General features: G+C 48.1%; 1 protein-coding gene across 3 annotated transcripts in view; it reads left to right on the top strand.

Annotated features, from left to right (window-relative positions):
* The window catches only part of LOC308094463 (activated CDC42 kinase 1-like), a 146,036-nt gene that overhangs the window by 62,946 nt on the left and 67,655 nt on the right, over positions 1-15,435 (top strand). For 2 of the 3 annotated variants that reach the window (XM_080441127.1, XM_080441126.1), the window contains exon 1: positions 11,974-12,697. The exons of the other annotated variant lie outside the window; for it this stretch is intronic. In XM_080441127.1, coding sequence (XP_080297253.1) covers positions 12,635-12,697 — 63 coding nt within the window. In that variant the 5' untranslated portion in view covers positions 11,974-12,634. Of the gene's footprint in view, positions 1-11,973; positions 12,698-15,435 lie in introns of those variants that run through there. 3 annotated transcript variants of the gene reach the window in all.

Raw genomic sequence — 15,435 nt, 5'->3', positions numbered from 1 at the left:
ACTTTCTACGTGCGGATTAAGCCGCTAATCTACCTAAATCTAATGAAAGTATTATTATTATTCACGTTAGACCGGAAGTGCGTCACTTCTCCTACAATTAGCTGAACAAACGGTCATTCACCACTGGATGGAGCTAGAAGGCCACATAAGTAGGTACATGTTATTAACACCCCACCGTCATAATCATAGATTATTCCACACCTCCCACTTGGTCCTCTGGCTTTAAGACCCAAGAGGACCACCACCCACTACCCACTTAAAGTCTTTGCGTTTGAAAGGTCTATCGGCAAGAAAAAATGGGCACTAGGCCGTCAACATTGTTCGTAAAAAGGCGCAAAACATTGTCTGTAAAAAGCGCAAAATACGCAAAACATTGTCTGTAAAAGGTGTAAAATACGTTACGAAATGGTAGGTTCCCTCTCGTGGTCCTTGATGCTGCATACAATCCTTTAAGCGCAGCCCTTACAGATGCAACAAAGCACAACTGCCAACTAAACATACAGACAAGGGTCCAAGCCCACTCAGAGGTGGGCTTAGATCCCGGCCATGTCCAGTCACAGCTGTACCAAGTTGCACCGGCATGGAACTGGCCTTACCGAAACACACCGCCAACCTCCAGGGAGGATGGCGGTGGGGAATTTTTTCTTCTTTTACTGCTCTTCCACTGGTAGAAGAACCACCAGCCTCCTAACGTCCCGGTGGAGGATGGTGGATGGGCAACTTGCGACGAGCTGGTCACTCTTGGAAGGGCTGGTGCAGGCAGGAAGGCTGTGGCAGGTCCTCACCTTCACGTCTCGGACGACACCTTTCTCATCAGGAAACGCCTCCACGACCCGACCCAGTCTGAAACGGCCCCTGAGTGCGTTCTGGTCAGCGAGCCATACCAGATCTCCGACGGCGACGTCCCTGGCAGGGGTGTGCCACTTCTTCCGGATGAAGAGTCCTGGACCCGCCAGCTGGCTCCACCGCTTCCAGAACTTGTCCACCTCGATCTGGATCGCTCTCAGACGGACGAATGGGTAGACAGTGGATTCGAACCCTCCGGGGTCGCCACTGGGTCCCGCACGCCCCAGCAGGAGGGAGTTGGGGGAGATGACCTCAACGCTCCCGTCTTGCAGCTGGGTCAAAGCGCCGATAGGCCTCTCATTTGCCAGGTTGGCGGCCAGGTACAGAAGGGTTTGGAACTCTAGTGCTGTCATGTTTCCTTCTTCTCCCACGCTGCTCATTGCTCTTTTCATCACATGAACAGCGGCTTCTGCTGCGCCATTCCGGTGTGGCGAGTCAGCTGGGTGGAATACCCAAGTCCAATCTGTCCCACTCTCGGCAGCTCTCTTTTGGACTTTCTCTTTGTCGACACTTGCCAGGAACTTGTAAAGTTCTTCCAGTACTGGCTTAGCTCCAACAAAATTGGTCCCCTGGTCAGACCAGAGCTTCTTAGGATGGCCCCTCAGGGCAGTGAAGCGTTGAAATGCTTTCAGGAAACCTTCTGTTGATAGGTCTTCTACGATGTCTGCATGCACCGCTCTTGATGCCATGCAGCAGTAGACAATGCCCCAGGCTTTCTTGCTAGTCCTCTTCTTCACTGCATCTCTGATGGTGTAAGGGCCGAAGAGATCCAACGTTGTGTATTCAAATGGTGCAGCTGGCGTTGTGCGCTCCGGCGGGAGGTCGCTCATAACTTGCTGGCACATCTTTGCCCTGTTCTTCCGGCAGTGAATGCAGGAGTCGATCACTTTCCGAGCAACTCTTGGTCCTTGCACAATCCAAGCCTTCTTCCTCATTCGTAAGAGGGTTCCAGCTACTCCCTCATGGTTGGCCCGGTGGGCTTCTTCTGCCAGAAGAATGCTAACCCACTCCCCGTAGGGAATTAAGGGCACGCCGGGCCGTCCTTCAGTCATGGTCTGGACTCGGCCGTGGCACAGTAACAGTTTAGAAGTTTTCTCCTCACGGACTACAAGCCTGTTCAGAGTAGTTTCAGGAAACTTCACTCCTTTTTGAGCTGCCAGGCTTAGTTCTTCGAAAGCGGCTTGACGTTCAGTCACTGTCAAGGCCTCCCACTTTACTGGTGTGCAGGTTTTCTTCTTCCGCTGCAACCAGAACTTCACAGCCCTTCTGACGAAGCCGATCACATTGCAAAGCTTGATCAGCGTGCTGTATTTTCTTGGGTCGACTTGGTCCACAAGCGCAGCGCCCCAGAGCTTCTGGGGGACTTTGCTCTCCTCCGAGGGAAAGGCTGTTGTGTCTGAAGATTTTTGTGGCACTCCATCTTCTGTCTTTTTCTTCTCATGACTTACAGGGGGAGCCATCAGCTTGGCCTGTGCTCTTGTAGTTACAGCTGAGAAGGACTTTCTTTGGAGCTTGCTCACGACGTCTCTAGCAGCAGCCACTACTTCGGAGGCGGATTTCATGGGCCATTCTTCTTCAGGATCGGCCAGGAAGTCAGGACCATTTTGCCATACAGAGCTCTCTTTGAGCAGTTCAGGGGTGCAGCCGCTCCTTGTCACTAAGTCAGCGACGTTTAGTGTTCCAGGTATCCACCACCAGTCCTCCACGGGGCCAGCCTTCTGGATCTCCCCGACTCGATTAGCAAAGAACGTCTGGAACCCGTAGCTTTCTCTTTGGATGGCCCCTAGCACCGTCTGGCTATCCACAAAATGGAACCATCTCTCCACTTCCAATCTTCCATGCTTCAGCACGTAGCCCTTTAGACGAGAGGCGAACACAGCTCCACAGATCTCGGCCTTGACCGCGTCGCCCTTCTGGTCAAGAGGGGCTAGTTTTGCCTTTGACTCTACCAGTCGGGTGACTACACCATCAGATGTCCTCCACCTTAGGTACAGGACAGCTCCATAGGACTCACTGCTTCCATCCGAAAACGTGATACCCCATGGCTTTCCCCTCCAGCCGGAGGGCGTGATGCTCCTGTGAAACGTGATGCTGCTCAGTCTTGTATACTCCTTGAATAGCTCCACTGCTTTTCCACGGAGGTCATCAGATAGTGGTTCATCCCAGGTGTCTTTTGTCAGGTTGCCGGCTTCCTGGAAGGCTCTCCTCACAAGAATCACTCCCTTTTGCTTCATTGGGGTTGCGAGACCTAGAGGGTCGTACAGTCCAGCAACTTGGCTTAGTAGCACCCGACGTGACAATGGGTTTGGCGTCATCTCCACAACTTCCTCTTCGCTCAGGTCTTCTCCAGTCCTCATCTTCCCCTTTCTCCTAGAGAAGTTGATGGATACCATGACAAAGAGCTTGTCGTCACGGACGAGGTAACCAACTCCCAATGCCTTGTTGTCTTCTTCTTTGAGCTGGTTAGGCAGGATCAGTGTCTCAGGCTTGGATTCTGAAGCATCAATCCTCCCACTTTGCCCAGACCGGATCCAGGGCTTTAGGTGGAAGCCTCCTGTCGTCAGTATAGTTTTGACCCCCTTCAGGATCTCTTCAAGTCTGCTTGGGTCATTGTGTGATGCAAAGATGTCATCCACGTAGCTGTTCTCCTGAATGACACTTCTTTCATCCGCAAGGTGGGAGAACTGAGGAAGATTAGCAGTCTCCCTCATAGCCACTTGCGCTATGCATCCGGCCGGCTTATCTCCCATGTTCACCCGTACAATGGCATAGTCTTCAATCTTGTCCTGTGGTGAGTCTCTCCACAGGAATCGGTGAAGATGGACTTCTTGCTCTTCCAGCCACACTGAATTGTACATCTTTTTGATGTCGCCGATAGCAGCAAACTCTCCCTCCCGGAATCTGAGTAATACTGCCCGGATGGGGTTTAGCACGTCTGGACCCTTTATCAGGATGTTGTTCAGGCTCACTCCCCTGTATTCTTGGCTGCTGTCCCAGACGATACGCACTGGTGTGGTAACTGAATGGGGATTGGGGGCTGTCAGATGACTCACCCACCACACTGCTCCAGGCCACTCTTCCATCATGGACTTTGTCAACTTCACCGCTGCTCCTCTTTCAATCATTTCGTGGATCTGCCTGGTGTAGGCTTCTTTCCACTTGGGATCTTTTCCGAGGCGCTTCTCTGTTCTTAGGAACGTTGCTTCCACTACTTTGCGGTTGTTGGGGAGTGATGCCGGATCCTCCTTCCAGGGGTACTTTGCATCCCAGTGGGGCTCTCCACTGTGCTCATCCCTCTCTTTGAAGGTCAAGCCTTCTTTGATACGTTCCATCTCCCTTTCTTCAACCAGCGTCATCTCCTTTCCTCCCGGAGAGCACTTCCCGCAAAGACAGCCTCCGCATGCAGGGTTACATGCTGCTCCAATGCTGTCCATCTTCCACCAGCTTAGGGCATCGGTAGTACTTGTAGCGGTATTTGCCTTTCTCACATTGTCCACAGGCTTTGGGACATTTAAAGGGTGTTCCTTCACATTGTCCACAGGCTTTGGGACGTTCAAAGGGTGTTCCTTCACATTGTCCACAGGCTTCAGGACGTTTAAAAGGTGTTCCTCCACCTTAATGGCTGCCGTCCTCATGGAACGAGCAAAGTGTGTTAATGAATAGCGTGTTGTCACCTCCACCTCTTCAAAGAGGTCCGGATGTACACCGCTCACGGTCTTGCCCAGTGGACCATCCCACAGCACTAGATCACCGATTCTATGCAGTCTCTGCGGTGCTAGTCGGCCTTCGCGAGTGCTGATGAGAAGTTCAATCTTCTCGGGACGGGCCAATTCTCCTGGCCTGACCCCTGGGAAGAACTGCTCCAGTTCTTCTGATTCAACCACTCGATCCACTTTGGCGATGTCATCTAAGCCGTAGCAGATCATCTCGTGGGATTTTAAGGTTCCTCTTGGGGTCCATACTTTGATTGCCACGAGATATCTCCTCGTGTCGACCCTTGCCTCCATCTTCCCAACTCCATAAACCACCAGCGTGATTGGTTCTCCAGTCAGTCCGAGTCTTTTAGCGGCTCGGTGCGTGATATAGTTTGTGTCAGAGGCGAGGTCAATCAGGGCTCCGATATAGTCTCCTCCTCTTGTTGTGACATCCACAAGCATCATGAGGACTGGTAGCTCCTTTAAGCCACTTTTCTCCACCAGACTGTTCCTGGAGCATACCTTTGAGGTTACTTTGTTAGTGAAGGCTTTCTTGAACTCCTCCATCACTTTTGGATCCAACTTAGCTTCAAGCTTGGCTGCGACGGCTTCCTGTTCCTCTGTCAGGCCACGGGGCCCTCTCCTCTTCTCAAACCTGGTTTCCCTTCTGGTTGATGTCCCTTTTCCTTCTGAGCTGGGACAGAGGAGGTAATGATGGTCTGCAGGAGCGTCCTGCCCTACACACTCTTCCTTTCGGCAGGGAAACCTCTGTCTACATGCCCTGTCGGCTCCGTGAACACTCAGGCACTTGAAACACGCTTTTGTCTTCTTCACCTGGGCTTTCTTAACTGACAGGTTAGCCTTCTTGAAAGCCTGGCAGCGGAATAGTTCTCCTCCATGTTCTCCATCTCCACACATAGTGCACGGTTCTCGCCGGAACTCCCTCTTGATCTCACTCACTGCTGTCTTGGTGAATGACTGCTTTTCCTGCCGTCTCTCTCGCGGCTTCTCTCGTTGGGATGTCCTCTCATTAGTATAGGTGGTTCCAAGATCCAGCTCTGCTAGCCTTTCGAGGACCGCCTCCTGCTTTTTCAGAAACTCCAAGAGACTATCGAAATGATCCCCTGCGTTGACACCATTCATGGCATCCTGCTCCAGGGTGATCCATCTCTCTTTGATATCCCCGGGAAGCTTCCCTACTATCTTGTTGATCATCAATGGATTCTTCATGTTATCCACCATTCCCAGGTCTTCTAGGTCCACCAGTGCCCTCTCCACCGTCTGGATTAAGGTTATTGCCTTCCTAGGCTGGTGGTTCTTTACCGCAGGCATTTCCTCTAGTTCCCCCAGGATCATCTGAGCAGTTATTCCCTTGTTCCCAAACCGGTTATCCAGGAGTCTAAAGATATCAATTGACGTTCTGCATGTATCTAATCGAAGCTCTGTCTTCAGTGCCCCATCCAGGCTGTCAAGTAGGTGAGCCTTTTTGCACACTTCTAATCCCGAGGGTTCTCCCAACTTCTGGACTCCCTCCCAATCGCCCCGCCAGTGCCAATAGCTTCTTCGGTCCCCGGAGAACTTAGGCAGACTCATGGCCTTCAGCTTTACTTTAGCCCTGTACTGGGCGCTGCCATCTCCTCCATATGCCATGCCTGACATACCGTGGGATTCAGACACCACCTGCGATGCATCAGTGGCGCCAGTGCGGCCACTCTGCTGTGGTGGTATGCCTGTGGTTGGAAATGACAAGCGCGGAGACCCACCCTCTCTTACTGGTGTGGAGGTCGGAGCGGGTGGCCCCATATATCCGCGGCTAGGGAGGGCACTGACACTGGATCTGGCAGGTCGGTCCTTAAAGCTGAGCACTTGCGGGCTGGCTGGGGTTGTGGTATGCTTTAACGGGTCGTCGTGATCCTCGTCTACCACCACTAACGATTCCTCCTTCTCGTCAGCTTCCTTAACCTCGGCCCAGTCTTCCAGTAGCACCTCTTTTTGGTCCTTTAGGGCCCTGAAAGTTGCCTGCAACTCCTCTGCGTTACTCACAGGGACAATGGGCTTCCATTCCTCCATCACTTGTACAAAGTCATAGAGTCTCCTCTCTAGTCCTCTTTTCTCTCTCTCTCGTTGCTCTATGGATGCCGTCTTCAAGCTAAGTACCCGGACCTTCGCCAAAGCATCATCAAACTCCCCCCTCAGGGTCCTCACATTCGGTTCTGCACAGCGGGTCCATAGTTCCGCCCGGACCCTCTGATCTGTGTCTTCGAGCATTTGTCTATTGGCAGCCCTCCTCGCCTGGGCGTCTGCAATCGCTTTTGCATTTTTAGTCTCATCCTCCTCTTTTAAGGCTTCCTCATATACATTAAAGAACCCCAAGAGTATTCTCCACTCACTCTGGAGTGCTTTTCTCTCTCTGTCCAGCTCCAAGGCTGGCGCACGACTAATAGCATCGTCTATCCAATTTGCTATCCTCCCGAATGTGGTCAATGCATTGCGTAGCTTCTTCTGTGAATCCTCAACTGCCTCCATATTGCTTTCCGTCTTATGGCTCTCCTTTACTCGCTTTCAGCGCAGATATAAGGACCCCGGAATAGCTTGATTACGGTTTACTAGCTAGCAGCCCGCAGCAAAGAGTTAAATAGCAGCAAAGTCAATCGCATCAAAGTCAATAGTGCGCTACTGCAGCCTCCTTAGCATACAGCAGTGTGTTGTTGTATCTCAACAAGAGACAATAGCACGATAGGGCTCCCTTAGTATGTAGCAGTGTAGCATAGCATCCTCAGCATAGCCTTCTAGCAAAACATCCAAGAGACAATCCTCTCTAGCACGTAGCAGTGTATCGTAGCATCAACAAGAGACAATAGAATGATAGGGCTCCCTTAGTATGTAGCAGTGTAGCATAGCATCCTCAGCATAGCCTTCTAGCAAAACATCCAAGAGACAATCCTCTCTAGCACGTAGCAGTGTATCGTAGCATCAACAAGAGACAATAGAATGATAGCATGTAGCTTGTAGCATAGCATCCTGTTAGCAACAGTGGCTCAGCAGCTGTTCTTTCAGCAAGCAACAGCTGTTGGTTAGCTTTAGCACGGCTAGCATCAGTGCACAGCGATCCTTCCACAGAAACAGTCACTTTTACTTCTTTTAGCTTACAGCTTTTCTCTTCTTTTGGCCCTCACAGCCTTCTTTACTACTGGTAGTCAATATGAACACAATTGTACTTCCCTTTAACAGCTTCTCCGCCGTGCAGCGTCGAGTGAAAGTGGTCCGACCGTCGCGTCCTCTTTCTCCTCGTCCGTCTGTTCCACACTTTCGTTCTCCTCCGGAGACGACGAGTGGTTTATAACTGTCCAAATATCTAATCAATCACACCTTGTATAATCGTAGATTTCCCTTTGGAAAGGTAGTAGCGCCGTGGTCAGTGGATACAACTCAAACAAGTGTCTTTTCTGGTGTTTTATTTCTGTTTCATTCACACACAAACAATCACACTCTTATCTAAACACTATACTGGTTGTTACAACGGTAGTTAGGTTATAAACCTGGAGATAAAAACATAGAACATAACAATTATTACCGACATGAAATACATCTTCACAAGGTATAATATATATGTGAGAAAATACGTTAAGTCGTGTAAAATTAGCTCTCAGATTACATACCAACTGTCCACCGCGGCTCTGCTTTGTTACTGAAGCTTCTATTCAGAAAGCCCCGGTCCTATAGAAGTTGACGCATGCGCAGTACTTTTGGTCACGCTGGCAGGCATAACAAATAACTAAATACCCCACAGAAAAGTAGATAGTAAATACATAAATTACCCCACTACTAGGACAATACTTTCTACGTGCGGATTAAGCCGCTAATCTACCTAAATCTAATGAAAGTATTATTATTATTCACGTTAGACCGGAAGTGCGTCACTTCTCCTACAATTAGCTGAACAAACGGTCATTCACCACTGGATGGAGCTAGAAGGCCACATAAGTAGGTACATGTTATTAACACCCCACCGTCATAATCATAGATTATTCCACAATATTGCAGTATTGGTATTTTTACTTAAGTAAAGAATTTGAGTGCTTTTTCCACCACTGGTCTAATATAGTTTTTTACTTGTAAAAACCAGTATAGTTTTTTAGACACATTCATTCACATACATTTGGAAACCAGACTGTAATAATAAACTTTCAAACTTTTTTGTCCACACAATTATTGTGGTTGTTTGAAGAGACATTAAAGTTTCACAAAGACATACCTTTGTTATTACCACGGACATAAAGTTGTGTATTTGCACGTTAATGAGAGCTTGGCAGAGTGAGGCGGAGTGAACGAGAGGATGCAGAGAACGGGTTGGAAATGAATGGAAGAGAAGTGAATGAGTGAGAGTATGGTTAGGAGTGAAGGAGGAAACACTTGGCCAGAAGAAACAACAATGGCATGGGAAATGTTTAGAGCTGGGGTCTTCAACGTTTTTCAGGCCAAGGACCCCTTAGCTGAGAGAGAGATGAAGCAGGGACCCCGCACTACATATTTTTTTCATAGATTTTTTAGAAGATAGTTTCATAGACTTGTTTGACAGCGCTATCATCGGTGTTGTGTAAATTAAAGATGTTTGTTTATTGTACACATTATCTTTTCTATTAATATGTTGGATTCCTGTTAAGGTGTATTTTCAGACATTTAACCACTTAAACCCTCAATACTTAGTAAACTTGACCTTTGGTTCTGTACTTAGTCTGCTCTTTTTTTACTTCTACACCAAACCTCTTTGGTGTAGCAAATGTTCCCCTCTGAATAGGGCTGCTATAGGGTTGAAGTTGTTAATATAAAAAACATTTAATGATAGTATGGTAGCAAGTAGGTCGTAGTGGCTTATCGTCTGTCTCAGTTGAACAGCGAGGGCATCTAGGTATCTGCTTTACAATGCACAACACCCCTGGGAGATAGAATATGCTGAGATAGCATAATGTTTGTGTACTTGTATTTTTAGCCCCCGCTAGTAGAGGGGCTCTAAGGATGCCTATAGTAGAGTGGCCGTACTGTGGCGGTATAGATCCCAAGCAGTGGATCGGGACCCATGTTTGGGTCACGGACCAATTTAAGTAAATTGTAAATTTGTTTGTAACAAAAAAAGTCTCAATTTTTCATCAATTAAAAACATTAAAAAAAAAAAAGTATTTCATGAATAAAAAATATCAGCCGATTTTCACTCCAAATGACTCGATCGGTGATCGGCAATTTACCCGATCCGGAGAAATCGATCTTTTATGACCGAGCTGCACCATTTAAGTAGTATAAAAGTCATTCAGATATATAGTAAGTATAATATCGCTTTGCATCTTTTGTGACAGGCCTAGACATGCTCCCCTTCCCCCCCACACACATAGGAACAGTTTTGATGTAGTTTTTGACATAATAATTTTCAGTGGTGTAAAGTAACTAAGTACATTTACTCAAGTACTGTATCTAAGTCCAATTTTGAGTTTTTACTTTACTGGAGTATTTACAATTGTCTATACTTATACTTATACTCCACTACATCTCAGAGGCAAATATTGTACTTTTACTCCACTACAATTATTTGAAAACTTTAGTTACTAGTTGCTTTGCAGATATAAATTATTACATTATAAAACATACATTAACCACTTTAGCCCTATTTTATACCTTTACTATTTGAAAATAGCCGATCTAAAAGCTCACAACGCGTCGCATCGCGACGCGTTGTGAGATCTACGAGCTTGAGCTTGTAGATCTGCTATTTTCAAACATTTTAGTACTTTTGGTACTTTAAGTACATTTTTATACCAATCGGTGACCGGGATTGGTCCCAAAAACCCTGATCGGAGCACCCCTACCCAAGGCATCCCTTAGTCCACCACTACCTAATATGTTTATCACTGTATGACTTCCTCTGAACTCCAGAATGCGCAAACATGAGTTAGAATATCATGAAGACATTTTGAAGACTTTTGTTTTAGGAGCAACAATGATTCATACCCGTTGATTGTAATAAATAAGGATTTGTAGAAGGTTTGTTTGAGCAGGAAACGAGCTCTGGGTCCCTGCAGTTAAATGTGACCCCCTTGGCCCTGGATCAAATGCTCCTCCTCAGCAGAATACCATGAATCCTCTGTCCTCCTCCTCCTCCTCCTCCTCCTCCTCCTCCTCCTCCTCGGCACCACTCTGCACCGCCCTGAAACCCCCCCCCCACACCCAACCACCCCCCACACACCCCCCACCCCCACCCCCAGCCCCACTCGCCTGACAGAGAGAGGAAGAGATGGACAGAACAGAGGGACAGACCGATGAGAGGGAAAGAAGAAGGGGGAGGGGGGGCAGGCTATACTACTACTGTACTTGAGTATTAAAAAGTACAAATTACGTACATTTTTTAGAAATTGTCAGAATCTACAAGCTCAAGCGTTGATCGGCTATTTTCACTATATTTGAAATAGGGCTTAGGAGGGGAAGTGAGCAGGGTGGAGGAATGGAGGGAGGGGATGGGAGGCGGGGGGAGGGTGGTGAAAAGGAAAAAGAAGTGAAGCTGGAAGGGAAAGGGAAGAGAGGAGGAATGAGAAGGACCGAAAGAAAGGAAGAAAGGAGAACAATTGATACAGAGACGGTGCACTCCGGTTCAACCACTGGGGAAGGCATTTCTGCGGCGTGCACAGATGCAGTGCCTGCACGCGCACGCACGCACGCACAAACGCACGCACAAACGCACGCACGCACGCACGCACAAATGCACAAACGCACAAACGCACGCACACTAAATATAAACACATGTAAGCTGGTTGTAAGCATGCATTTTCCTCCTTAAATAATCACACACACACACACACACACACACACACACACACACACACACATTGAGTCATCTCTCTCTCAGCTATTCATGCATTCTCTCGCTGTCTGCTTGGCCGCCAGGCGAGTGAATCGGGGCGAAAACCAAGTCGCTCCTATTTTTAGCCCCATGCTCGACGGAGGCATGGAAAGGGGAACCGACAGGAGCTGTGGACACGCTAGAGCGAGGGAGAGAGAGAGAGCAAGAGAGAGAGAGAGAGAGAGGAGGGGGGGGGGCGTGGGAGAGAAATATAGAGTGAGAGAGAGGGAGAGTATATGAAGGAGAGAGAGAGTGCATGTGTTAGGGACAGAATGTATAAGTGTGTGTGAGAGAGAGAGAGAGAGAGGGAGAGCGAGGCAGAGGCATAAAGAGGAGGGGCTTGTTTGTGTGAAGTTCTGCAACTGTGTCTGCTTGGCTCAGTGTTCTGCAATCTGCATGGAGGTCACATTGCTGGGAGGCTTTGGTCCTGAACTGAGCTCCGCTCCAACTTTGGCTGCATGGGAGGAGGAAGGCAGAGCACTAGAGCACAGGACTGGACAGCACAGCACAGCACAGCACAGCACAGCACAGCACAGCACTGCACAGTACTACACAGCAGAGCACAGCAGTGGACTGGACAACACAGCACAGCACAGCACAGCACAGCTCAGCACAGCACAGGGCTCAGCCTGCCTCCCATCAGGCCAGCCTCACATAATGGCCAGGGGAACACTCTCTCCCTCCTGACTGAGAGCTCTCAACACCACATGTTGTGCCATTTCTTTTTATGAGAGTCTCTCTCCCTTCCACTCTCATTCTCTTGTTACGTTTTTTAGTGCCACATGAATGCCCGTTGTTGTGTTCTTCTACTTGAGTGTCGCCGGAGCTAAGCGAGAGGGGCTTTGCGGGAGGATCATTGCCCCTCCACGATGGAACGCGGTGGATGTGCGTCCGGGACTGTAGCAGGAGGCTTTTCTCTCCCTCTTCTCCTCTCCGGCTGGGGATTGTTGTGGGTCTGGATCCGTGAAGGAGTGCGTTCTGTTCTGGGCATTCCCTCTGCCGCTGGTGTCGTCCAACTGGGAATACTGCTGCTCTGACTGTAGATGAAAGGAGAGCCAGCCAACTCCAAGCGTTTAGACACACACACACACACACACACACACACACACACACACACACACACACACACACACACACACGATAGAGTGCACCCAGAGAGACACACACGTTTTTGCACTTACGCTCACCCAGACTTAAGGAATTCAGGATGCGGCGCTTTGACAAGCTCAAAAAATCCTTCCCCTTCCTGGCACACTTTCATGTTTACAGAGTAAGTCTGTCTGTCTGTCTGTCTGTCTGTCTGTCTGTCTGTCTGCTTTCACCTGGTCCTCAGTGACAGCACTGGTGTGATGTTATCTACTGTATGTACAGTATTAAGACTTAACGGTTGAGATTGTATATGTTTTAAAAAAAAAATCAAGGTAATGTGGTTAGCAGCTTGTCGACCACTGATCCATCTGTCCTGTCTACTTGGGGCCAGTTGGAAATCTGTCTTTTCTAATAAAGGCAGGTTTTCTTTTCCTTTTCATGTGACGCTACACTGTGTGTGTGTGTGTGTGTGTGTGTGTGTGTGTGTGTGTGTGCGCGCACACGTGTGTGTGCGCACGTGTGTGTGTGCGCGTGTGTGTGTGTTAGTGTCCAGCTGGTCTGCAGCAGTCCAGTCCCCACTAAGGGAAGGTTGTTGTTATTGCAGCAGGATGTTGTAGCAGGGCAGAGCTGACCAGGACTTGACTCTGGTTAGGACTGTGTGTGTCTGTGTGTGTGTGTGTGTGTGTGTGTGTGTAATGAGTTCAGTCCAGAGGCATTCCTCTCCAGAGACCTCATGTTGCTTCCCCTCCATCTAAATTCCTCCATCCCTCATTCTGCTCTCTCTCTCACTTTCTCGCTCTCTCTCTGTCTTTTGCTCTGTCGCTCTCTCTCTCTCTCTCTGACGTTGTTCCTCTCTCTCGGTCAGTTGGTGTGTTCACACAACGTTGAGGGTTTGGTTCCAGCGAGAACCTGTGTTTAAAAGAGCTGTGTTTGCTGCATATGTCTCTCCTCTTCTTAAAGCTACGACCTCTCTCTCCCGGTGGAGAGAGGTCGTTGCAATTAGAGGTGTTCCGATACCTAGTATCGGAAAAGCTGCCGATACGGCCTAAAACGCTGGTATCGGCGAGTATGCCAGTCTATGCCATTCCGATACCACGTCATTTATAACATGATGATATTTCATTTACAGTCATATTTTTGGAATGTTGTCAGTTGATGTTGCGCGGCAAGCTACAAGTTAGTTTACTAACTTGTAACTTCACAATTATTAATGGAATTTATATTTCAAAGTGTTTAATTTCAAGGACCACCATAACTCTGAGAGGGTACGGGTCCATTCGGTTCCATTTGTACACTCTCAGAGCTACAGAGCCTGTAAGGGTCCATTTGGAACTCCCTCAAGGAACACTGAGGGTCCCTGGACCGCGCTTAAAACCACTGCCCTAGATTTTTTTTTTATTATTACACACTGGTATCGGATCGGTACGTATCGGTTATGGGTTATGGGTATCAGAATCGGTATCGGGAACAGGGTTGCCAGATCAGCTTATTATAATTTCCCCGCAAGATTTTATTTGAAAATAGCCGATGTAGATCTGCTATTTTCAAATAGCTGATGTATATGTTAAAGTGCTCATGTGGCCCATAGTCGCTTCTTTTGGGCTGGTTTTCCTAGACCTGGTTGCTTGTTTCTCTCACAGAATCTGGCAACACTGATCGGGAAGGAAAAACTGGTATCGGTACATGAATGGTGTTTGAACGTCAGTAAAGATGACAGTGCAGAGGTGGCCGTGACCCCCCAAAATAATCACATTTCAAATCATATTTGAACTGGAACTTTATTTTGACCCGGTCCCACAGATAAATATTGTGAAAATAACAGCTCTACAAGCGTTGTGAGCTTGTAGCCTCTTTGCAATCTTTCTTATATTTATTCCATCTGTACACTATCAGAGTTATGGGGGGTCTGTTGGCCTTGAAATGAACAACACGTTTGAGAGTCACTGCTCTAGAGTTGACAGGGACTCGGTGGAGGAATTCCCTGCTCCTCCCTCGCACTGTGAGCTCCATTCATAACCCTGACGCCACGCCAGGCCTCCTGGTTCCTAGAGGTGGAATGTGCCTGTGCCTTGTTAAATGTCACACCTATGGATGGGGACATCATGGCATTCTGCTTCCTTCCTCCCCTTCCGCACATCTCTGCAGTCCATTAGAGCGTATCGCTCCACAACGTGACGTCACCGACCGTTGACGTCAGCTCTGCTCACCCCATCCCTCCTCCTTCCTCCTCCTCCTCCCACCTCCTCCCACCTCCTCCTGCTGAGCGGAGGAGCTCTGTCAAACTGCAGAGAGATGCTTTAAAGCAGTGTTTCCCCAACTGTTTAGCTCAAGACCCAAATGGAGAAATTAGACAAAGTTTGCGCTGTGAGCTTGTAGATCTGCTATAGAGTACAGAAGTCCTGACGTCACTCGTTCGTCCCCTGGTTCGTAAAGTAATTTCTCTATGGAGAATAACATTGGGTCATCTTAGAATCGTCTCATATATGAATTGTGGTCCAAAAATGAACAAACCGTCTCGGCGATATTGTCAGGGAGGAGGTTCTGTATCGTTTATGATAGTCTTATATTTATATTTGATACAGTCTGTTTCTGGCGAAAATTTTACTCATTCGGCGGAAGTAACATTATCGTTTTCTCACCGTCAGTTGATGCTTCATATCCATAAGAGTCAAACCGCCGGGATCATTTGTTTATTTTTGGAACACAGTTCTTATTTGACGCGATATTAAAGACGTCTATGGGGATTCAGAACGGGGTTGGAAAACCACGAACCAGGTAGGATGTGTAAATTACGTCAGACTTAGGTGCTCTATTTTCACTACTTCTTAAACTTTTTTATTTATTATTATTTTTTTAAAGAAGGCCGATGCACACCTCAAAGGTCAGTGACAACCAGCAAGGTCCAGATGTTCAGAAAGG

Source organism: Gymnoscopelus braueri (assembly GCF_963280865.1).
Source record: "Gymnoscopelus braueri genome assembly, chromosome: 10".
NCBI lineage: Eukaryota > Metazoa > Chordata > Actinopteri > Myctophiformes > Myctophidae > Gymnoscopelus > Gymnoscopelus braueri.
Note: the sequence above shows the minus strand (reverse complement) of the source record. Positions and strands in the feature narration are given on the sequence as shown.